The sequence below is a fragment of the Merops nubicus genome, unplaced genomic scaffold (genome assembly GCF_000691845.1).
Source record: "Merops nubicus isolate BGI_N331 unplaced genomic scaffold, ASM69184v1 scaffold18705, whole genome shotgun sequence".
NCBI lineage: Eukaryota > Metazoa > Chordata > Aves > Coraciiformes > Meropidae > Merops > Merops nubicus.
In genome coordinates, this window is record NW_008609167.1 from 42201 (window position 1) to 67283 (window position 25083).

The 25083-nt window shown below is 38.4% G+C and overlaps 1 protein-coding gene across 1 annotated transcript; it reads left to right on the forward strand.

The window, feature by feature from the left end:
- Nucleotides 1–4656: 4656 nt before the first annotated feature.
- Nucleotides 4657–24582, forward strand: LOC103773163 (cAMP-specific 3',5'-cyclic phosphodiesterase 7B-like; the record flags this gene model as incomplete). The annotated part of the gene is made up of 6 exons (XM_008940521.1): nucleotides 4657–4816; nucleotides 18181–18332; nucleotides 19421–19484; nucleotides 21054–21149; nucleotides 22861–22961; nucleotides 24451–24582. Coding segments are annotated over 6 exons (705 nt in total), but the record flags the coding sequence as incomplete, so codon positions are not given.
- Nucleotides 24583–25083: the final 501 nt, after the last annotated feature.

Sequence of the window (25083 nt, forward strand, 5' to 3'; positions counted from 1 at the left end):
GGAGCTGTGTGCTAAATAAAATCAGTAATTTGGTAGCTGGTCCTAACTTCTGCTGCATGAAGCTGCTCTGTTGGTTGGTCACATCTATGGCCCCGTTTTCTCTCATAATTTGTTGTGCTTGCTCATTGAAATTGAATCTCACATTGTTTCAGGCAACTCTTGGATATGTTGTTTTCCTTGGTGCGATAGCTCTTTCCTCCAGATGTGACAGGCATGTAGGACCTACCTCATTTTTTTTCTTAACCCTTCTGCCTGTCTTGAAACCACGCTGACACTATGGCCAGAGTAGTACCGTGGTTTTTGCCCATATCTGATTTTCTTGTGACTATAAGCTGCCGTACTTGTCAGCTACAGCCTGTGTTGCACAGGCTTCTGTTACCTAAAACTGCATGTTACTTCTGTTTGGTTGATTTGTTTTCTTGTCTGTTTTCACAAGGACAAAGTAAAATTGAAGAGCATGGCAGTCTCTGGGAAGTGTCCACTGGAAGCTCTTGTGGCAGCTTGGCTCTGGTGAGGTTGCAGCCCTTCGTGCTTGTGGCTGCAAATGTTCCAGCTCTGCATCTTCAGCCCAAAGCAACCAAGGAGAACTTGTACCCTTGCCATTTCCCTTCACCCTGCTTGTTTCACTTGGGAACACAATGAGCTGTCAAAATTTCCTGTCCTGTTTCCACAGAATCCTTCCTTTCACTCCAAAAAGGATTATTTATGTAAAACTGCTAATTGCATAAATTGTCAGAGCAATTGTTTAGCTTGATTTTAAGGTGGAGAGCAAAGAGATGTAAATGTCTGGCGGCCGATGAAAGTTGCCCTCGAAGTCCTGTGTCAGAGCAAAAAAGAGAGGTCTGCTATGTTGCCATGAAAGGCTCTTGCCGCCCAGAAGTGAAAAATCATGTGGTATGGTGTACGTCTGGTACAATCCCTATTTTTAGTATCTCCGTTGAGTGTATTTAGAGGTAATTAAAAGTAACAGGGAAGAATATAAATGTTTTCCAAAGAGAGCCAAGAAAAAATGGTGGAAGGCGGGTGTGGTTGATTTAGCCCACCACCACTTCCTAAGTAATCTTTCTGTAATGATGTGGAAAGAGACTAGATGGCACCTGGCGAAGTATTTTGAAATAACAGATTGATGAGGTAGAGCTACTTGATAACATCTTTGACTCATCAGAAACTTGCCTTCCCTGAGGGTAAAGTTAATAATCCTTGAATATAAGGATTTTAGTGGCTTTTATCAAGTCAGCAGATATGCAGAGTTATTCTGTGTGTAGATTCCTGTTGTGCTAGAGACAGCCCTAACTTTCATTATCTGTAAATATGTAAAATGACACAAGTTACCAATCGGAATAATCAGTAATTTTCCATGACTTCAGGGCCTTGGCTTTGCTGGTTAAGTAAAACTCATTCCCGTTACCTTAGTTTGAAGAATATAGACTTGTTAGAAAATTTATCCATCATCAGGCATAGCCCTTAACTATTTCTTGTCATCTTTCAGTGTGTATAAAGCCCATACCATCAGCTACATAAATTCTTTTCATCTCCTCTTTCAGGTTGATATGCTTCTGATAGCCTAAATGGTTCTTTTCCCATTCTGCTGCTTATCAGCAGTGGGCATTACTCCAGGGTGATATTTCTTTTATGAAATAGCACTTTAGTGCCTTGATCATCTTTCTAGAGGTCTTTCCATTTTTTGTAGAAGGAATTCAGCTTTCTCAGAGGCAATATTTCACATGAACTTTACACCTAGTACTTTGACTAAAGGCATCAATACCTCCCTTGCTTTCTCTCTTTACAAGAATTACATTGCCTGAATAGTGTACGTATGTGTCTGAGTTGGCTAGTCTTTAGTTCTGTAGGACACATTAACAGCACCATGAGAGGAAGCTGGACTACCAGAAAAATGACAGTAGAAGCTGCAGATAGCTATGCCGTAGAGCAGTTGGGGCAGACAAGGTGACAGTAGCAATGAACTTTATTTAAAATAGCTGTAACTGTATAAACCTGGTATCTCTCAGCTTGTTGTTAAACATCAGGACTCAATAGTGCTCTCCTAATTCTGTCTCCAGATCATCAATAAAAAATTTTAAGACCATTCCTAATATGAATCTTCTAAAGCTCATGCAGTAAGTGTTCCTAAACAAAAATTCTTTTCAGTGCATCTTATTACCTTCTCACTTTTAGTCATTTCCATCTTCAGTTTCTTAAAAATTGATTTCTTGCCTTTTGTGTGTTTAATAAAGTCCATATTGTTGAAGGGCACTATAGCATTGATTTTTTTTTCCCTCTTGTCTAATAGCTACTTTATTGGATGTAATTAAGTATCAAGTTTTATCTTGTATGGTCTACTCTGGTAAGCCCACACTGTGTTTTCTTCTGTGTTCCAGTTGTCTGATTACCTTTAGTGTTCTCTTCCTCATAAGATTAAGATTGGAGTTAGGCAATCTTTTCAATACGTAACTATGTATGATTTTGTTTATCTCTAGTAGTATGGTACATCTCTTGATCTAACAGATATATTATTTCATGTCCAGGAAGAAAATCAATCTTTCTGGGCTTACAGTATCATGTCTTGGGTTCTTTTAATATTTTTGCAGTTTGAATGTCTCTTTTTTTTTTTCTAAGTATCTGCTGATTTAGTCACAGTGACATGCTTAGCAGTGTGTTAACACAGGGGATTATTTGCAGTTTCCTCTTAATTCATCACTGCATATAGTAAAACAAACCCCTCAATCAGGGCATGCTCTGAATTTACACCCGTTCTTAATTTGCTGATGCTCGTATTAGTGACAGGCTTGAGCTTGTCTGCTTTTCGGGAAGAGGGTTATATAATGTGTATCATATGCTTGCCATTCTTACTCTTTGCGCGTGAATTAGCCAATCTGATGATCTACCTGTAACGGAGAACGATGCTTTGAAGGCCAGGTTGCCTTATGAGCGCTGGCTCTTGGGTGCCGATGAATCTCACTTTGATGTTTTAAAAACTCTGCAGGTATTTCCCCCACCATTCTCCCCTTTAACAGAAGGATCACAGGGGAATAGGTTTATATTCCTCCTTTGCCATAGGTTGCACGTTGATTTTAAACTGCTGTTGAAGGTAGACCCACGCTATTATCATACCTTTGAAGCACAACAGCTGAAGAGCTGGCAGAGGTTTGCACCTCTTGGCCCTGCTAACAGGAGGGGTAAGTGGGGTCAACAACAGTATGAGTTGTTTTGGGCCAGTTCCTTAGGGCGAGCTGATGGCAAACGAGAGCAGAGTACAGGGAACACGTGCCCTGTGTCTGGAAACAAAAAAAAACAAAGCGAAAGTAAGGATGAGAGATTTATATTTATAATCAAAAGTGTCTGTGTTTGAAATATTCTTGAGTGCATGCTCCCGTCTTTCGTGTCTCTAAGGACCCCTAGAGGGCACAGAAGTTTTTCTCCACCTTGAGAATTTAATTTGGTACTTCCACTTGGCTTCCTTCCCTTAAACATGATTGTAAGCATATTTTAAGTGAACACAAGATAGAAGACTATAACAGCATCTAACTAGGACCTTCTTTTATGCTGCAAGATATTTTCTTGTTTTTAAACACAAATGGTAGAAGCTAGCATTAGCAGACAGATTCTTAAATTATTTTTGTTTGGATTAGTCATATGCTATATTTGTATCCCAGAGGAAGTGCACAGAGAATTCTAGCTAATAATTAATAATTTTATTGCAAACTTTGAGAGGCCTCCAGTGTGAACTGTCCTAGGAAGTTCAGTGGATAGACTTTCAACACTATGTCTTGTGTTTCTGTAGAGGAGGAATTAGTGTTGTGAAGAACTGGAATACTCTAAGCAGAACCTCTAAGTTCTCCAAACTTCATCTGATTTAAGAATTTTTAACAGTTTAGTCTTATTCTTTGCCTATAAAGTAACAGTTTTCTCACAGGACAAGATATTTGAGGGTATGGAAATGTAAAAATAACATCTGCTTCCTATCTGCTTGGAGTGGTTTTATAACTTGTTCATTCTGAGTAGCATTTTTCTCCTAAAATGTTTTGCCTATTTTATCAATATTACATGGGAAATGAGGTACTAATCAATGTGAATTACACAGTGATAATAATTCTTAGTATTGTGTTGTCATTTTATGATATTTAAATATACATTCTAAAGCTTGGGAGTAACGCTTATCTGAGAACATCAGGTTTCGCGTACCTAAAGCAGCTTTGGTGTTTGAGGAGGAAGCTAAGTTTTTCTGGAGTGCTCAAAGAGCAGAAAGTAAAACAAAAAATAATTTAAAAAAAAAAAAATCCTATTTCATTGGGACTTTTTTAATCAACTCATGATTTTGAGACCAGTCCCATAGCTTTGGAGTTCAGCTGAACTGTGATCCGAGTTCAAGGCTGAGACATTTGAGGGTGATAATGTGACAATCAGAATCCAACTGGTCTCGTCTGGACAAAAAACTGGACCTCTACGCTACTCCTGAAACAGTGAGAGTCTGCTTACTGGGCAAGAAGGAAAAACATATTCCTGTTCAATAGGAAAAACATGAGGAGTTTTAGTTCCTTTTTTCTGATAAGAGGATCAGCTGCACTGCCTTACCAGTTACCCAGGGGTGTCATGACAGGTGATTTTTTGGACCTCAGTTTTCCCACTGGAGGAGTGTAACGTCATTGCTGTGGATAGAAAATAGATCTAGATCTAAACAGCAGGGAAAGGCAGCTGCCCCTTCCAACGTCTCTGGGGATTTTGTGTCTTGCAGGAGATGCGCGAGTGAGAGGTCAGACAGGAGTTCTCTCCGAGCGCCGCGGCTCCTACCCGTTTATAGACTTCCGCCTTCTTAACAGTAAGTACAACCCTTCCTTCAGGTCTGTGTTTGAAAAAAAAAACCAACAAACTCTATTGAAAATATAGAAACCAAAGTATCTCATTTCGTATGTGTCTGTAATTCAGCTGTCTTCACACTGTCAGCACTAATAATTCTGTTATTCCCACCCAGCGTTTGACTGTGAGAGGTTTTGATTGTATGAATACTGCCTGTAATGCTGAATCTGTCAAGTAAAAACAGTAATGCCATAGGGTGTGCTTGGGGGGGACAGGGGTGCTTCAGAGTTGAAAAAGATAAACCTCTGTGTCCTTTAGCCTCTTAGCCAGCAGTTGGAACAGATTTATGTGAGTCTGTTATCCGGTCATATAGAATTGGCACAGAAGGGGAGCATGTGACAGCACTGACCAGTGGTTTACAATAACATTAATTTTTCCAACAATTAGAACCCAATCCAAAGCCCCATGGAGTCTTCTCATTGACGTCAATGGATTTTGGGTCAGGCCAGCAGTGAACATCTGTTAAAAATAATCTTAACCTCATTGTGATTGAAGTTATTTTGCTACTGTTGTAAATAAAGGATGGCAAATCTGAAAGAAAAAAAAAAAAATCAGGATCCCGTTGGATTTTTTTCACCTGAGAGATTCTCTATAATAATGCAGATGCATTAGCCACTGTCTAAAAAAAGAAAAACAAAATTAAATTAAATTAAATTTTAAAAACAAACAGAAAAACAACCAACAAAAATACCCCAATAGAACACTTAGTCTTGGGTCCTTTAGCATTGAGTCTGGATGCTGTGTTAACTCCAGTGTTCAAACACAGGCAAATCTTGATGTGTCCTTGTGTACTGCACAGACTGCAACCACTGAAATAAAAAGTTATTCACTATCTTCATCTAAGCAGACTGAAACTGATCTTTTGTTTAGTGATGACACTTCTAAGCTTCTGGCAGTTGTGCTTTTCATTGGAAAGCAATTGCCAAACCAGAGTTTTACCGCTCCCTTTTGTAACTGCTTGCCTCAGTGCCTGGGGAAGGGGAAGGGATAGGAACAGGGAGAGGGGAAGAAGCTCAGTTGCAAAGGGTGGGGTCTGTCTAAGGATCAGGAGAAAAGTGGGGCTGATAGAAAGGGGAGAACTTGGGATCTGATCAGCTCCATTCACCCAAGCTGGCAAAGATATGGCCACCTGGCAAAGTACTTGCTTTCAATCTTGCTGATAAAAGGTATTTTCTAGGTCCTCAGTCCACTGGAGTGCTTTCTATGTATGAGGCAGAAAGGCATTAGAGGAAGACGAGTCCAGCAGTTTTCAAAGGAAATTTCAAAGCAGTTTACAAAGGAAATAACGTACTGGTTGCACAGAGATCTGAGGATAATTTAGTCCTGACATGACAAAGAAATATATGAAGAAGCCTGTTTTAACCTAGTTGGAAATTTTAATGTTGATGCCCTTATAAAGACTGAAAGAAAATAAAACACTTCATCCATGAAGCAGAAGTGAATATACACATTTGAGTGTGACAAAATCAATTATTTCCTTTTTATTTTGGATACATACACCTTACTTAAAATTCTCATCATATGTTCTTTCCTCTCCCTGGTTAACAAAACAAGAAACTTTTCAGCTCTTTTTTTCTGGCGATAGGGCTTACACTTTTATCCCCTGTAGATGAATCCTGCAATCCTTCACATCCTTTCAGCTTCAGGGAAGTGCTGGTATTGTCCATGGGCTGTCTAGGGAGAGATCCAAGGCAAGAGATGTACCAGTGGGTACTGAGTCTTTGATCATACAAGGAGCAGGACACTCTGGATAACACTTCTGTAACTGCTGAACTTAAAAACAATGCCTCTCTCTGCATGCAGCTCTGGTCCTATGGAGGTGAGGCACCTGGGGTTTTATGTTCCTCTGCCCTCTGTCCCAGGGACTTCTGACTTATCCTCTCCTTTTACTGCATTTCCATAATCTGACAGAAGTCACTACAGCTGATCATGTTCTCTGTGTAAGGAAAAGCAGTGATCATGATTTTAGATTTCCCTTTTTTGTTTGATTTTTATGTCTTTACTGCTTTCTACTTAGGGAGTGGTATGGACTTAATTTTTCAGTGCTAAATGAAGTGAGATTTCCAGGCACTTGACTGCTGGTTTTATAGAAGGCAATTGCATTAGGCCTGGCTTACTTAGTGACCTACAGGTAAATGAAGATGTTCAGTGTCAGAGCATGCAGGCATATTTTGCCAGAAAGTAAAGAGACCTTTGTCTTATATGTTTTTATATATCTGCTTGTCAAATCCATTTCTGCTCTGCATACCATATAAGGAGGAAAAACCATGGTGCTACACATCCTATCAAAAAGAAACATACATAAATGTCACTACTGCAAAGTTTTTTGAAAAGTGCCTCGCTAATACTTGCAGTAAAATTTTGGCACCGTGTTACATTTCTTTGGGGGCAATAACAAAGAGGCAGCAGCTGTATACTGAAAGCTGTTACAGTAAGGCAGAGATGAGGCAGAGGAAATTTATGGTAAATAGCCTCAAAAGTTATCAACAAATGCAGCATAGACATTATTCCAGCTTCTCACTAATTCAGAGAAAATGAACTTAAGCAGTAATTGTTCCCTCTACCATCTGAAATATTATTCCAAACAACAGTAGTACCCTTGTTTTAAAGTAAGGGTAAACACTGAAGTTCATTCTTGAACAGAGTTGACATTCATTTTGAAAATTGACATTGAAAAGTAAAAAAATTCAGGGCATTGCTATTTCATGTCAGACTATGGGTTACTTAAATGTAACTTTTTAAACATAGCCACAGATATCAGTCAAACCAGAGGATATTTCCCTACTATGGCTATTAAGGGTTAACACTGAGTAGGCTGTATCTTTTGTTTTTGCTGGAGTTCTGCAGTAAAGTCACTGTGTAACTTAAGACACCATTAAGTCTTTTTGGATAGGAAAACTTCCTGCACTCTGAAAACTGGATCTTCTGTAGCCTTAATCAAAGCCAACTGGATTAATGTTGGCTTTTTGCTGTTTGAGCTAATGTCTGTGATGCCATCTACACATTCCTCAAGTGTCTTTCTGCAATATATAGAAAGTTAGTGAGTGTTATTTCATCTTGTTAGTGCCAGGCTGTCAGGACAGTGAGGATTTTGCAGGATCCTGTCTGGAGGAGGTGCAAGGCTTTATCATCATCCTGTCTTTTCTCTGCCTAGTTGCAAGCTTTCACTGAAAGCGTAATTGCACTGCTGAGTTTTGGGACTCTTAAGATGACTCTGGAATACCTAACTTATTGTAAAATATCCCCGTGTCACCAAGAACTCACTGGTTCTGCAGTTTGAGGAGCATATGTTTGCGTTAGCCTCAGTCCCTGCAACTTATGGAGACCTTGCATGACTGACCAGATACTCATTTCTGTTGACAGTGTCAAACCAGAAGCTTGAGGGGAAGCTGTGTAGCAGCTCTGCTCACCAAGTAAACTGCAGCAGCCAGTGCTTGTTAGCCAGCCCAGTGTTAAGACCCCTAGGAGGCAACCCAGCCATCCCCTTTTCCATCCTGCCATAAGACAAGGGGACCACCTCCTTCTGACAGCCAAAGATATACCCCAGAAAAAAATGAGCTGGACATGGCAGACATCAGGCTCCATATTCACTAGGGTGTTTAGGAACAAGTATTCAGAATTTACAAACTCCTAAATGAAAATACGCAGGTTTTGGACAGCCCTATTTGTTTATAGGAAAAAGGGGAGAGGGTTTTCTCTTCATGAAAATAAAGCATTCCTTAAAATGGGAACAAGCGGGAGAAAAAAAGACTTAATATTAGAAATTCATTTATTTACCAGAAGGAGTGATGGGAGGGAATAGGCCAGTGTTAGGTGCCATTGAGCAGCTGAATACAATGTACAAATGATGTAAGATTGATTCCAAACCACGCCTCATAAATTTCAGGAAAGTTTGACTCTGAACTCAGTAGCTCTAGCTTGTAACTGAACCTAACACAGATTGAAATTAATTGTGACTGTTTATTGGCACTTCTACGTTTCTGTGAATTAAATGAACCGTTTGTGTTCACAGGACAGAAAAAGAGTTAAACTGGATATTTGCAGGGTAATAATTCAGCATTTGAAACACTTCCACAGTGAAAATTAAATTGATCCAATTTTCCTTTTAGCAAAGCATAGTTTGGATTTGAGAACGAAAAGACTGTAGGGTAAGGCAGCATTAATTTAAGTTCTCTGGTTGACAAAGTTGCTTGGTGATTCATTGAACCTGATCCTGACAGTGACTAATATACATTGATTAAAATAAATTTCATTATCTCCTGATGAGCTGTTCTGGTGGCTGTGATGGTACATTTCTTCAATGCCTTAACCAAAAGCTTGAGGGAATTCCCTGTGATAAATCTGGAATTGTAGGCAAGCGTGCGACAATAATGAAGAAGACCTCACCCTGCTCCAGTTATGTTAGATACTTTGTTTTATTGCCAGATGAAAGTAAGTAGAGTAACAAAATAAAATAGTTTACATCTGGGGTGAGTAACTTTTATTTGCAAATTTGCTTGTCAAGACTTTTAAGTTGGAAGACAAGGAGATTCTTTAGACTTAAACAGTGATTCTCCATTTCTCATCTTGTTTATGCTAAGCTTTTCTCTGGACTGAATTTTTTCTTGTAAATGACAAAATTATTAGCCTCTAATTGACTATATTTAAATATAAATGTCATGTTATATATGTCATGGAGTAATATAATTAAAATTGTTTCTGCTTGCATTTTTAACTTTTTTTGAAAAATTTTTCATTAGGGGCACTTTGGTTTTGTCACAGTATCAGTCATACCATTGCTTTTTTTATCGTGTACCCACCTGTTTTCTGTAAGCCATCCTCAGTATCTTGATATCTGATAGAATTCACCTTTGTATATATTGATGTAGGAGGGATAACAAAGAAAGGGAAAAGATGTAGTATGTGCAAAATGGAGTCTCTGTCCCAAAACGATACTACCCAGAGAGATTTCTGTTGCCTTACAACTTGCACAACAGGAACATAGAGTGGGATCTGAGAATATCTGAAAGGTCAAAATGTCTGTAGACACTCCAGAGTTATATCTGCATATTAGCAAGGATATTGGTATTGTCATGGAGGCAGAAGTCCAGACCAAAACAACCCCACCTGCTTTAAACTTTAGCATAGCAATTTAAGTTAGTATAGATGACATACTTCTAGTACAAGATGGTGATAAACAGTGATATTAGATACCATTCGGTCTCTGTCCTTGATTTGCTGTCTGATTTAAGTCAAGAAAAATACTCTGGTTTTCAAGTTTTTTGCAAATAAAGTTATACTTTGCAGGCATGTGATGAATTAGGTACCACAGAAATTAAAAGTGTTGTCAGGGTTAGTAAGGGAAGATATGAACTCATGTAAAAGGCTTCATCTCAAAAGAACCAAAGTCTGTGGTTTCTCCCTGCCTGCAGAAGGGTCCATTTGCAAAATTTACATTCATTTTTGGTTTTGGATTTTGATCACTTCAGGGCTTTCAGGTAGGGCCCATCTCCAGGGAAAATAAAACTTAACCACAGCCACCAACCCATAACTGAACCATCAAGTAACCTGAACCCAAATGAGAGAGGTTAAAAAGAGCTTGGTTAACTGCCTTGTTTTGTTGCCTTTGGCAAAAAATAAGTGGGAGTGAGAGATGCCTTTTTTGATATTTCTGACCCAGGTTAAATTAGGACACTAAAAGTCTTGTGAGGAAGTTTCAAGAGCTGATTGGATTACTTGGATCGCAACCCAGCCCATGGAGATGAGTCCAAAGTTCCAGATGGTTATTAAATTAGAAAGGGAGAGATCTCATGAGATCTGCATCATTTCTACATAATACCTCCCTTAGTTCCTCATGGATAAGCATATCCAAAAGATACTCATCAACATCCCGAAGGCATGCAGGCTTCTTAATCTGGTTAGCTTGTGTGTGATTTGAATGGGAAGAGCATTTCCAGATATGGCCTTGCTTGTTACCTATTCAAGGAAAAGGAATTGGGATTCTCTTAATAATTTTTCAGCACAAAGATTGTTCTGTTTTCTGGTAATATTTCACGATGTTAAGAACTCTTCCTGTCATTGGAAGTCAGTCTGGTTCCCCCTTTTCATTAAATAACAGCAAGGTTTTTTTGGTTGTGGGTGTTGTTTGCATTTTTAAGTGGTTTTAAGAGTTGTTGTCTGCAAAATTTAATAACAAGGTAGATTGAAAAGTGTATTCTGTTTCCTGCCATTCAGGCCTTTATGCTTTTATGCTACATTTGCAGAAAATGAAAGCCAGAGTGTAAAAGTGATTGATTCATGTGCGCTCGTATGCTAACAAAATGCAGCAGTTTTATGAATAGTTGAGGAGAACTGAGGAGAGTGAGCACAGCAACCAAATGTGCTTCACACAAAGTCTTACTGAACTTGATTATTCAGGTTTGTAACTTACTTTTTTAAATACAGATTTGGGATTCAGTTCAACTGAGAATGTCCCTTTAAAGGTTTCCAAATGATGCGTGACCTGTTCTGCCACCCCACCTTCTTTTCCCTGATTAGAAAAGGGAAAGGGTGTACTGAAGATAACACTGAGGATACTTTCCAAATGACTAGAGGAAAAGAAAGAACAAGGAGAAGGTTCATTAAGATGATAAATGAAAGTTGAGTTTGCTGTTATTACAGGTTATGTTGCTTTTTCTCAAGGGGAGGGAAGGGGGAGGGGATGTACCGTTTCCTGTCAGAGAAACTGTAATTGGCTATAGAACATTTGCAGTTTTAGGAAAAAAATTGTCTTGACTGTGTTACTGCACGAAGATTGAAGTGACAAAGTGAAGGTTCATATTGAAATGATAAGGACTGTGGTGAAATGGAACATAACATGACAAACTTGTAGGAGGCATAATAAAAGATGCCAAGATATTTGTTTACATAAAGATGATTGATGACCCCAATAAAGGCTGCGAATTGTGAAGAGAAACACATCTAAATTAATCATAAATTTAGATTTAATCTGTTCCTCTTCCTGTTATTAAGGCTAGTACTCTGTTACCGAACTGGTCTTTGAAACCCTTGTTTCTCCAGAACTAGATGTGATGGGATAATGCCGTATGTGTGATAATCTGCATAAATTTTAAGTTCTGTAGTCTCTTTCAAACAGTATCAGAAGGAATATATTTTGGGATGGGAGGGAAACTTCATGACTAGTGTTCTTTAAGATGCCAGCAATTGTGGAGGAACTTCACAATTTGGAAACTGAGCTGTTAGAAGCCACTGTTATCTTAAGTGATGTTCAAAGAAGAGGAAACACCACAGCAAGGTGATCTAGAAAGATGGTGTCCCAAAACCTCTCACATTTCATTAACTTGCATTAGCCAAAGAAGCACATGAGCCCCTCTTCTGTAAACAGGGCTCTCCATTGATTTTGTGCACTTGTGCAGGTGGTTGAAGAATGGGATCTTGACTCAAAAGTGGAAAGTTTTAAAGATCTTTTGTTTTACTTCTAATTTTCTGCTTTTCTCTGATGTGTTCACAGTCCCCCCTCTCTTTGTCACAGCCTCTTTCTAATTGAAAAAGTTTACCCATTTAAAGAGAAATAATACAGTTACAACCCCTATGAACCGTAGCATCTAACCTCTTGACCTCTAAAATCAAATTTTATTAGAAGTCAAGGAACAAGGAATTTTTTTAGACATTAGAGAAGCAAGTTAAAACAAAATATTTGTAACACAAGCTTTTTGGATTCCCATAAAGTTTGAGGGCGTCTCATGAGGATTTCTAAATTTACAGGATTTCAGTATATTTGTTTGTCTGTAGATGTGATAGACGGCAAGATATTCTATGATCTTCTTAGTTGCTGTGACCAGTGTATATTCAGGTGATAAAATTGACAGTCTTACTGTTTCTGAATCAGACCTCTTTGTTAGTTTCTTATGCCAGCCACAGATGACTGAGAAGTAAAACTAGGACAGTCATCTGGTCTTCTTGGTCCTTCTTCATTAGACCGAAAATTTTAAAGCAACAATCCTTTTACACAGGTTTCTGACACTTTGTATGTTTTCTCAGGCCTTTCTTCAAAACTGCGGTGTTTCTTTTTTAAAGGATTTTTTGGACTGGGAGGTGATGAGAAAGAGAGACACAGTTATCTGTTTTTTTTTAGTTTGCCATTGCTTTCGCCAAAATTCAAATTTGAAATATTAAGTTTGGAAATAATTTTTTAATTACCTGCGTTAGTTCAGATATTCTTACTCATGTTGCTGTTGTCTTTTGGATAATATGATAAGTCCATAATGTAAGAAGATTTTAAGAAGGCACAGCAAATTTTTATTTTTCTATCATCCATGCTATGCACTCTTCTTTATAAGAAAATTTTGCAACCAGGTCATGCAATGAATATGGCAAACAAGAGTTACGTAAAGGTGATCTAAATGTCTGGGATGATTTGACACACAAGAACATGGGCAAGCACTACTTATTACTGGTAAGTCAATTACATACCTCTTGGGCTCTCAAATGAAAACATTCTCGTCAGCTGTCAAGCCCAGAACCAGTGCAGGAAATGACCTCCATAACATACAGGACCAGAGACAAATTGCTTCCCAGAGTCCTCACTGTTTGCAAACTGTCCGGACAGTAAATTGCAGGTCTGATCCTGTCACCTTATCTTCCAGATATTCCAGCACTTTTCTGGCAATCCTGCCTGACTCTTGAGGCATACAGCTGTAGAGCAGTGGCTGACTACAGAATGTCTTTACATCCTCAGAAGAGGGGAAAGGGTATTATAATCCACAAGTCCAAGGCGGGTGCTTGAGGGCCTGATTTATTCTGCATCCTTTTGGAAAGAAGAGGAAAAACACTTTCTGCTTACGAATCAGTTAGTTTTTGAAAATTAATGAACCTGTTGTTATCTGCTCATGCTGCTGGGTGACCTGTTTTTATTGTACACTGGGGTACAAAAAAAGAAAAAAGGCAATACTGTGAAGGAAAACTCAAGAGACCTTATTTGAATGCATAACCAAGTTTGTTTACTTGGAAAGAACAATAACAATGTACTGAATGTCTGGTGCAGGGTTAAATACATCCGTGTCCAAATTTGATTTATGTGATCGTGTCTGGATGTTAACTCAACCATTGTTCACATAACCTCCATCATTTTTTATATTCACACAGCCTGTGGGCACATGCTAGCACAGCAATGTGAAAGAAATCTGAGAGAAAAATGGTAGCAGCTCCTAGTGCAGGAAACATTTTCCCTGAAATAACAGAGGCTGGGATGTAGTAAGCCGTAGGTCATGTTAAGCTGAGCAGATATGTGTAACTGGAGAAACTTTGTTGGGAGAGTGAAGGCAACCATTGATTCCTGTAGCTTATTAACCTCTTGAGGGCCATGTGCAGTATCCAGACATCATCCAGGGTCTGATAGTGTGTATGCATGATGTGGCTATCAAATTACCTAAAGAAAAATGCAACCACTTTTGCTGCCTGCTAAAACACACCAGGAGACATGCTGTGAGCTCAGGGCGCCTGTGTTTTTGAAGGTAGAAGTTTTCTGAGGAATTCTTATATAGATGCTTCTGTAAATGTGTATGTAATTCATACAATATGTCTATGTAATTCACACAATAACTTTGTTCAGTATACAGAGAAGGATTTTACCAACTGCTGTGCTGGGCAGCAACTCCACAGGATATGAGAAGGGGCATCTTTCAAGAGATAGAGATGGTGCTTTTTTTTTTTAGGTAAACAAAACTTTCAGAAGTTGCCACAATGATTAAAGATAAACACAGTTTTCAAGGCAAGTTTTATGGATATAAACAAAAGACATTCTTGTTTGCCTTTCACATTAATTTCAAAATTGCATATAATTACTAAATGCTTCCTGTGTAATCCTTGCAGCTTGTGTTCTACCTAGATAATATAGCCTATTTTAGTACCCATAGTTCCACAACAAAGCTCAGTGATATCTGAAATGATATTTTTGATTCATTTACTTGTAATTTAATTGGATTGAATTAGAACGAGCTGTTAATAACTCTTTATGTTTCAAAGTCATTGTATGACTAACATGAGGTGTCATCATCAAAATTTTATATTTAGACTTGAAATTGAAATTTACAGTTGTCAATAAGTAGTAATATGTTCAGCATATTACTAGAAGTCATTCACGTAAACAATTTCATCTTAAAACTGCATCTTGATTTTGTGTTTACTGGCTGATCCCATATGCCTGGAATGGCTTTTCACTGCTGGGAGATTGAGTTTTGACTGCTGAGCTGAGGACAGAATTCGAGCATTCACTCCCAGCTGCTTCACCTTTTACTCTTCTTTTGTAATCATCCTTTTCCTCTCAACTTCATATGGGTGTGCTTTTCTTTTTCTTTTTTCTTTGATACTGAACTTGTGGGGGGAAAAAGGAAAGAGTTGATGAGATTATAATAGTTAGGGTGTGTTGTGCTTGGAGAAGGGCAGAGTCAGTCCAAGATTATGCAAGAAACCATCATAATAAAGTACATTGAGGGGTTGGACTAGATGATCTCCAGAGGTCCCTTCAAAACCCTACCATTCTGTGATTACTGTGGACAGCATAGAAATCTGTTATGGGTCATAGCAATCTTCTGAACAGTCCTATGATTCATAGACAAATCAATTTTTACCGAAATGACCCAAAGGATGTGACTTTAGCTTGATGTCCTGTAAGTCAGCATCCAGAGTTTGCATGTGGATAGCCTGCATTGTGGGATTTGGGCTTTCTGTCAAGATTCCCATTTTGAAATCACTTTGCTGCCGTTCTTTACCGGTATTATGAACTCCTCCCCTTATGAATGGAAAAATACAGGGCAATGTATCATTGTGGATCATCTTTTTGTGCATAATGTATTATAATACAATGCTCATCTGAAGCAGCAAGTCATGTTTCAGAGGCACTGTCTGCCAATTATTAAGTTTCAGTTGAAACCCCTGACAACTGTATGGAGTAATGTGGCAAGGCATTGGCAACAAGTTTGATGGCTCGATTCAGAAAGTATGTTTCACAGCAAGAAAGTATTTATTTTAACCTGATGTGTTTGTGGTTTGGAAAGTATTAATCTTCACTACTGAAATAATCTGGTAATCCAAAGGATAAAATAACCAGTTTCTCATAATCCAACGTACAGCGGCTTGTTGGGACTAAGGTCAAACCCTCACCTTCAGATCACCCACACCAACTCTATGTGTGAGTTTTATAGACAGTTTGGGGGAACATAAGTGATAATTTCCATCATCTGTGTTTAACTACAAAAACATGTATTAACTTACATAAAAATTACTTGGACACCAACTACTTGTTTTTAATGTACAAAAGGGAAGTTTTCCGTACTTCAAAATTAAAGCTTTTTACCTGAAAACAGTGACAGTTTGTGGACAAAGACAGAATTAGGAGAGTGGGGAAGTCAAGAAAGCTGACACAATTTTGAAAAGTGAATTCATTTTAAGAGTGTTTTGTTATCCAGGAATTAAATGAATGCCAGCCACTTCTTAGCAGCACTATATAAATGCAAAGAAATGTGAAAACAAGTCTAACAGTTTCTCCACATGTCGTTGTCACTGGGTAACTGTTAGCACCTACGTTAGTCACTCCTTCAACAGGCCATGAAATTGTTCCAGCTTTTAAAATGTGTGAGAGAATTAAGGCAGGTGCTGGCACATCATAAATGTAAATCTAACCTTCAGGCTTGTACAGTAGTGACATTGTGAAACTGTTTGCGTTCTTGAAAACACATGGCTCGTCAAGTTGCAATAAAATTATTTTGTGCTTTTATATTATTAAAACTCAGTGGGGTCTTTGGGCTGCCCACAAGAAGTATGAGACATATAGGTGTAAGAAATTAATTATTGATACTCAGAAAGTCTGTTTGTTTTTTTTGTTGTTGTTATTACTGACTTTGTGTCATTTAATAGCTGTTGGATTACTTAAGGAATGAACTTGCTACAGAAGGTGCTCACACATCTGCTGTTGGAGAATTCAAATACTGAACTATATACAATCCATAAAACCCTTAATGACTTTCCTGAAAAATGTCTCATAATAATAATACTCATAACAAAAGCAGAGAAAGTCATATTTTAATTCCACAGAACACACAGCATTGTTTCTTAGAAAGAAACAGCAGAATAGTTACTTTCAGTCCATGCATATTTTTCCTGAGCTCTTATTTAAACTTGAAATCTAGAGAATTGCTACACAGCTTCTTATCTCAAGCAATCATTACTGTGCTTTAAAAGGAATGCTTGATTTTCACTTTCTTGGAAGGTTCTACAAAAAAAAATGTTGAATTTTGCTACCTTTGAACAAATGTCCAGTTTCTGGCCTCCCTTTTTCCAAAACTTAAACCAGACTGAAAAATTAAAACATCACAACTGTACGTGAAGTTCTGTTAAAAGTTTAGATGATGTTGCCAGAGTAATTATCAATTTTAGGAAGGCTGCGTATTTTTCATAATGACAGTAAGGTAATTTAATTACTCTAATTACTGACTTAATCACTGTATAAAAACTGCCTTGGTTTTTATGTCCAATTTAGCCCTATATGAGAATCTTCTAATACAGCATTAGGGAATTAGAATTATCCTGGTACTGAGTGAAAAGAACATATTCTGTTGTGCAACCAAAAATGCATATTTTGCCTGAATATACTTTCTTTCTTAATTGTAGAACTACAATATTTTCTTCATTTGTAATTTGCCTTAATGTGTAGGAAGGACAGCAGACAATACAATAGTAGTATTAGCCTATTCTTACTTACTTCTCTCTTTTCTCTCATTTTCCAAAAGTGGGCTATACATTTGCACTTTCAGATGGTGTTTTGAGGTCTCTTTTGGTGTCAATTTTTTGGCTTTATATGCAAGATCACCGTGTATGTTAGTGCTCTGCAATCTTAATATATGCCAGTGATGCTCCTGTGAGGTAGTGAGGTAATGCTATTTTCAGCTGTATAGCTAGGGAACAGAGGCACAGAAGAGTAAGAGCAGCTTTCCCATATCTACCTACCTGGTCTTTTAGTCTCCCTCTAAACATGTGTATATCACCCCCCTAGTGACCTAGCCTGGATCCTATTAAAGCCTGTGGCAGGCAGTGTACAGAACTCAGATCTTCCAAATCCTGCTTTAGTACTCTTTTTACTGGAGTGTATTTCCTTTCTGAAATAAACAAATGCATTATGCTGAAGTATAGGGATTTAAAACTGCTCCTTCATGTGGATGACTGGCAAGAAGCATGAGCTTTAGGGGTTTTGTCTTACTATTTTTAAAGTTTTTTCTTTTTCTCATATTAATACATTGAGAATGGTGGCTTTCACTTTGGTTTTCATGGTTTCGTACTGATTGCTTTTCACAGATACTACACTCTCAGGGGAAATTGGCACCAAGAAAAAAGTGAAAAGACTGTTAAGTTTCCAGAGGTATTTCCATGCATCCCGGTTCCTGCATGGAATTGTACCACAGGCCTCTCTGTACCTACTGGATGAGGACTACCTTGGGCAAGCAAGGGTAAGACGGGTCTCCAGATCCCTGTTTCTTTTAATAATATTCCAGACGGTATCAGATTCTGACAGATGAAATTATAATCTGGATTTATTAAAGGATGAAGGATCCTTGGCTAAGTTACTGATCTGAGTAAGTGCAGCCTTGACACAAGATTTGGTTCATCCACTTGAAAAAAGACAGCTGTCTCTCAGCTGGTATGGAGCAGCTATTAGGCAACCCACAATAGCTCTCCAGAATGGCAAAGGCTGAGAAACAGGGAACATTGACTGCAACGTTCTTCACAGTATTCCAAGTACAATTCTCCTACTTTGCAGCTCTTATGCTTGCTTTCAATAGCATTTTCTAACAAAACTGGCACCACAGATGGCATTGGTATTATGTGCCTTGGCAAGTTTTATTCTCTGCAAGAGAAGATCACATGCAAAGATGTTAGAAAGCCATTCAGAACCCCGAAATGGTTTGAATGTAGGCTATGTGATGGGAGTGAGTGCACATTTTTCACACATATGTCACTGTAGGTTATACAGTTAGTCCAGATTCAGTCTCTTGACTTAATTGATGTAGCTGTAAAGACACTGTATATGGTGGTAATGATGGATTCTTCTGCATGCTGAGTGGGCTTCACAAAAGGACTGTATCTAAGTCTATAAAAGTTATTCCTGTGTTCTGGTTTGTTTAGCAAAATGTCATTCATATTCACCATGAGAACTAAAATTGTGATTTACTGTAATAAAAAAGAATTTGTACTGAATTGATTTAGGGGCGTGAAAGAACAATAAAAAGTTGTGCAGTGAAAGGGAATATATTAATAATATTTTAATTTATATTATTCCATATTTTAAGCTCCATTTAGAAGGTATTTTTAGTGTCAATTTTAAAACGTCCTCAAAATTGCAAGTGATATTTTATGCAGAATAGCAAAATTTGGTTCCTGGTGTCTGATATTTCAAATACATCTCTACAGCTTTCCCAAACAAAACTTCAAAGCTGAAGCAACCAATCTTGTGATTGATTAATGTGAAATAACTATTTAAATCTGCTTTACAGTTTGACTTGCTTGTCATTTGCCTTTTGATATTTGCTTTTTCTAGCATATGCTATCCAAAGTGGGAATGTGGGATTTTGACATTTTCTTGTTTGACCGCTTGACGAATGGTAAGTAATTTTTTTGAATTATTTTTTTTTTTAAATTTCTCATATATGACTATTCTAAAAATCCCTAATTAATTACTTGCTAAACATTTCCCATTTAGTTTACTGAAGAGAAACTGGACGCAGTTAACTTACCTTAAATCATATCCTTGAACATTTTCTGGCTTTTCCTGCTATAGGATAGTATTTTAATGGTGTTTTTATGTTAATATTATTTCCTAAGTTTGTTTTGGTCGCCTTTTGAAGGAGGTGTTTCAGTTTCCTTTACCTATGAAATTCCAAAGGTACTTTAAATAGATCTATTAGATATATTTGTCCAGACCTCCATAATTGTTCAATTTCTGTCAATATGAAATATCTTTAACTGAAGATATCCTTGCTTCTGTTCAGCAGTGAAAATTAGGAAATTCATTAAGACAGTTAAAAACTTTTGTCTGAGTATCGGTCTTTTACACCACACACCCCCCCAACATCTTGGCAATACTTCTTGATCAGGTAGCTGCTGAAGAGGGTCATGATCACACCTTGCTCCTTTCTGTATTTCTCTTAGGCATGAGATCCCTCTTTCCTCACCGACAATCTCATTAGATTTGGCTGGGGTAGATGGTGTAGAAAAAAGTTGGTTTAAAGGGTAATTCAGCTGGGTGACTGGCAGTGAAGAGTGGAATGGGCTGCAATTGGCAAGGGAACCAAAAGCATAATTCTTCTAGATTACCTTTCTGTGCTCCTGTTAAGTAGTCCAGGTCAAATAAGTATGTCCTCTTTGTACATACATTTATTTTCTTTCCTGAGTTACATTAAATAACAAAAGACTGCCTTCAAACATAGTTTATGCAGGGTAGGGATTTGTTGGTTTGGGGAGGGGGTTCTACCTTTTCTGGAAACATCGCTGCTGAATTATGCAGTGCAGATTTTTTAAAATACATTGTGTATGTGATCGAATCCTCGTTCGGCTCGATTCTGCCGGTGTTCCCCGTACTGGATGCACAGTAAGGCCAGCATAATGTTACAGCAGGACTTGAGTCTGTAAATGCTGCAACACATTTTTCCTCTCTGTACCGTCATGATGAGGTGCAGTTGTAGCTGAGCTAAGTACATTTGTAAATTACGTGTTGATACAGCCATGTGTAAAATAAAAAAATAAATTACAAACTGCTGGTTTCTCGGTAATTAATTAATTAATACAGTATAGCAAACTGAAATGGCAGAAAAGCCATTATAATTTCTGGAGGTAGACCTGGATTGTGAAGATGATGTAGTTCTCAAGCCTGTCAAAAGATTTCCAGTGGAAACCATATCAATTGACCTTTTATGTCACATTGAAACAGCAAGTGTGACTTGATGGCATCTAGACACAAGGATGGCACTCCACTGGTGCGGCCATAGCATCAAATCTTGGTTATATATAGGAGTAATTTATATAAACTACATTTGGGTGTGAGTGTCATCTAAGTATCACATGATAGGAGCTAAGGTGGTAGGAGCTGACTAATAGGAAATTACAAAGATTTTTAGTCTTCCTCTGTATCTACATGCTAACGGAATCTAAGAGTTGTTTGTTTCTGCTTTTAGGAAACAGTCTCGTAACACTGCTTTGTCACCTCTTCAACGTGCATGGACTTATTCACCATTTCCAGTTAGATATGGTTACATTACACAGGTTTTTAGGTAAGTGCTCACCTCAAAGCCATCTTTAAATGCAGTTTACAGTTTAAGTAGGGCGTCAAAGAAGGCATTGGCTCGGTCTGCATATATGTGTAAAATCATGATGTTGTTGAAATATTTCAGTAAAACATTTCTGTGGTCTATGTTAGCATAAAGTTTTCAGGCACTCAGGTACTTGGGTTCAGTATCTATTGTCCATGGAGGGACTTCAGAAGGCTCTGCATAGGGCTGAAGCATCCCAGTACCACAACTGCACTGACGATTTAAAAAAAAAAGTATGCCATGCAGAGATGTGGCCAGCTGAGTAGGGCCACGCAGATAGACAGACAGACAGACAGACAGACATTGCAGAACCTACCCGTGCACAGTACAATTGTGGCACAGTGTAATTATTTTAGTGACTAATAGACCACTGAGACCCAGAGTAGTTAAAGGCTTATGTGCAAAATTTAACAAATTATATCAAGCTGTCTGCACTGAATAGTGTTGATGAAAGCCCCTGCTGCTGTAACTGCCAACAGAAATATTAGCCCCATGCTGTCAGCGAACCAAAAGAAGAAATTGGCCAAAATCAATTACTTTTTGCATCGTGTTTTGAATGCAGCTGAATGCTGGTTTGTTAGGCTGTCAGTTGGAGTTCCCAAGGCAGGGTCTCTTCTTTAAGACTGCCTAATTGTCTCTTCTGGAAAGCATTCCTTCAGTGTGGAGACAGACAAAATCTTCCTGCCATTTCTAACTCCTGTGGGCAGCCATGAAGTGGACATTCAGATAATTAGAGCTAGTGGTATTCAGGGTTTAAAGGATTACCCACTGTAACTTCAGATGCTTGTGGAGCTGGAAGCAGACTGAAGGCCAGGACTTCCTTTGATGTTCCCCATGTTGGAGATGAGTGCCATGGGAAATTTTCCTGTTACCTTTCCGTTTGATTCATTTGATAGTGTCTAGGAGGGCTTTTTGGGCAAGATCACATGCAAGTTCCAGTGTTCGTGTGGTGTTGCCCCAGGATCACCTAACGGTTCAGGCACTGCAGCAAGGAATAGATGAGTGTGAAGTATACACCTCGATGATCTTCTGTGAGAGTGAAAGCTGAGAGTTAAAACGTTGGTGCTCCTGGTCCAGCTGGACCAGTTCCAGCACTGCAAACTAAAACAAGAGGGACTGGTATTTTAAAATGGAACACATAGATGTGACTAAAATTACTGCAGGAGATTTTGTTCCAAATACCCCAGTGCTGTATCCTTTGATTCTCTGCCTGGAGGATGTAGGAATGCCTTTGACTGTAGTTGCTTAGTCAAATAACAAATGATGCCAGGATATCAGGGCCTCACTCCCTGCTGCTGTAAAATAGGTGGCACTGCCTTAATGACATATTGCTCCCCTATGACAGCAGCCTAAATAATTACACTCCATGGTGGATAAATTTGCTTCTCTTCCTTATTTATTTTACTGCTGAATGAGAGCCTTCACTAAGGCAAGAAAGAGTTGATTTATGAACTAGACCCAGTATATCCCCTTGGGCCTCACAAATCCTTTCATGCATTTTTTCTCTAAAGGTATCCCAATAAGAGCACCAGTCTAAGTAAGCTACAGCTATTTGAAGAAACTCCTTAGGCAGCTGACTGTAAAACCTCAAACTGTATTTTAAATCCAGTTCCCACTTGTGGCCATGGCATTCGGAGACAAAAGGATCTTTGTTTTCTCTTTTGGTTCCCAGTTATGGTTCAAGAAGATTACCATAGCCAAAACCCATACCACAATGCTGTCCATGCTGCTGATGTCACACAAGCTATGCACTGCTATCTGAGGGAGCCCAAGGTAATGACAACCTTTGACAGTTATGTTGCTTTCAGATAATTATCTTTTCTTTTCCCCCAGAACTGGGGGGGAAAAAAAAAAAAGCTATTTTTAGATAGCAGAAAATGATTGCACACTTTAAGTCAGCAACAAGTCAGCTACAAATTACAGACATTTCAAACAAGCTACTGGAGTCACTTCTTATCATGTAGGCAACATAACAAAGTGCTGTTGTATGAGCTCCAGCAACCATGACCATGTGTACCAGCCACCCACCAGTGGCTGCAGTCCTCCCGTCAAAGCCAGGAAAAGGAAACACATACCTATGCCTCAGTTACCTCAGGACATAAGCTCCTCACATCGGTATTTCAAAATACCAGATTGGGCAGTGCAACACCAGAAAAGGGCAAAATGGTCCCTTTGACTGGGTCTGTTGCAAGGGTGTCCTCTGTAGGAGGGAACAGCAGCTTTTGACTGCTGCAGCAAGCCCTCATAACATGAGGGTGCAATGTTGCTCTATGCCTTACTGGAAGGCACCGTAATACTGTAATGGTGAGCCACAGCATAAAAATAAAACTAATCTTTCCTGGCTTGACTAGAATGAAAGGAAGTTATGCTGGAATTGGCAAATTGATACACCAGAATATAGTAATGGTGAGGACAGGAGCAGGCCCAGCTTTACTGTATTTTCATCTCCTGCAAGATTTGTGAGTCCTTTCTGTTAAGAAGTATGGAGGACAGCCAAAATCCAGAATCTGTACCATACTTCTCTTCATTTCTCATCTCCAGATGCTTCTTTGAGCTCTTAGACCTGTACTCAGTACATGGGTTGGTAATAACTACCTCACTATCAGACACAGAAAATATCCTTTTGTTTTTTAATGATAACAAAAATAATTTGCTTCTAAAAGATAAGCTGCGTAGCAGAAAAAAGGAAAAATCTGGGCAGGTTTTAAATCTTGGATGTCTGAAGTTAAAAAGATAAATTATGTTCTCTAATAAAATACTTGTATTTGAACTGAAATATCTAACAGCCATGTTAGACATTTCAAAAGTTTACAAACTCTGCATTTTACAACACAGTGCTGTGCTGGAAGAATGAAGCCTGATGTATTGTTGGTATTACTAAATACTGTGTGAGGCAAAGTTCTAACCATGTATAATCAGATATGCAGACCTTCTAGTATACTTACTTCCCTAAACTGACTCTTTTCAGACTCTGATCAACCACTCCTATAACAATAATCCTTATATTGATATGAATGATAAAGAGATAAGAAATACAAACTGTAATAAAAGATTAGTCTATAGTCTAATATCTTTATACATGTTTGATCAACAGTCACCTTAAAAATGTTGTTCACAAAAACGATTTTATATTTGACATATGTGTACAAATGCCTACAAAACTGAGCAATGCCATGATGTCTACAGATTTGTTTATTAGCCAACAGAAAAAAAAAAACACTGTTTACTGTACATGTTCTTGTGATTAACCTGTGTGATTTAGCTTGCCAGCTTCCTGACTCCACTGGACATCATGCTCGGACTGCTAGCTGCTGCAGCTCATGACGTAGATCATCCAGGGGTCAACCAACCCTTTCTAATCAAAACTAAACACCACCTTGCCAGCCTGTACCAGGTAAAACTGTTCATCAAGTTGATAATATGTAAAATGACATCAGGGAGATTCTAAGCAATTCACAGTGAACTTTAATGCTCGAATCTGGTGGTGGGGAGATGTTGATCAGATGCACTTTAGAGTCTGTACAATTTCAGTTAAGCTCCTCGCTGGGTGTCTCTTCTTACAGCAAAGTTGATACACTTTGATGAGAAAGAAGGTAGAAATGTCAGATTTTGCTGAGTACATTTAAGCCAAATAAGTTGCCTGCCTGAATTATTTCTGCTGTAGATCATCTGGGGTAAGATAATGTAGAGGAAACCAAAGGAAAAGTTTTAGATATTTACACCAATGTGCTTACAGATGGAAAGAAAGAACGAACTGAAGGTCACACCACAGACTATCTAGACCAGTATCCTCTTTCTAAGAGCAGCCAGTGAGATTTCAGAGAGAAACATAAACCTGGGATAAGTATGGAGTTGTCCTTCACCTGATGTACATCCTCCCAGCTCTGGCAAGCAG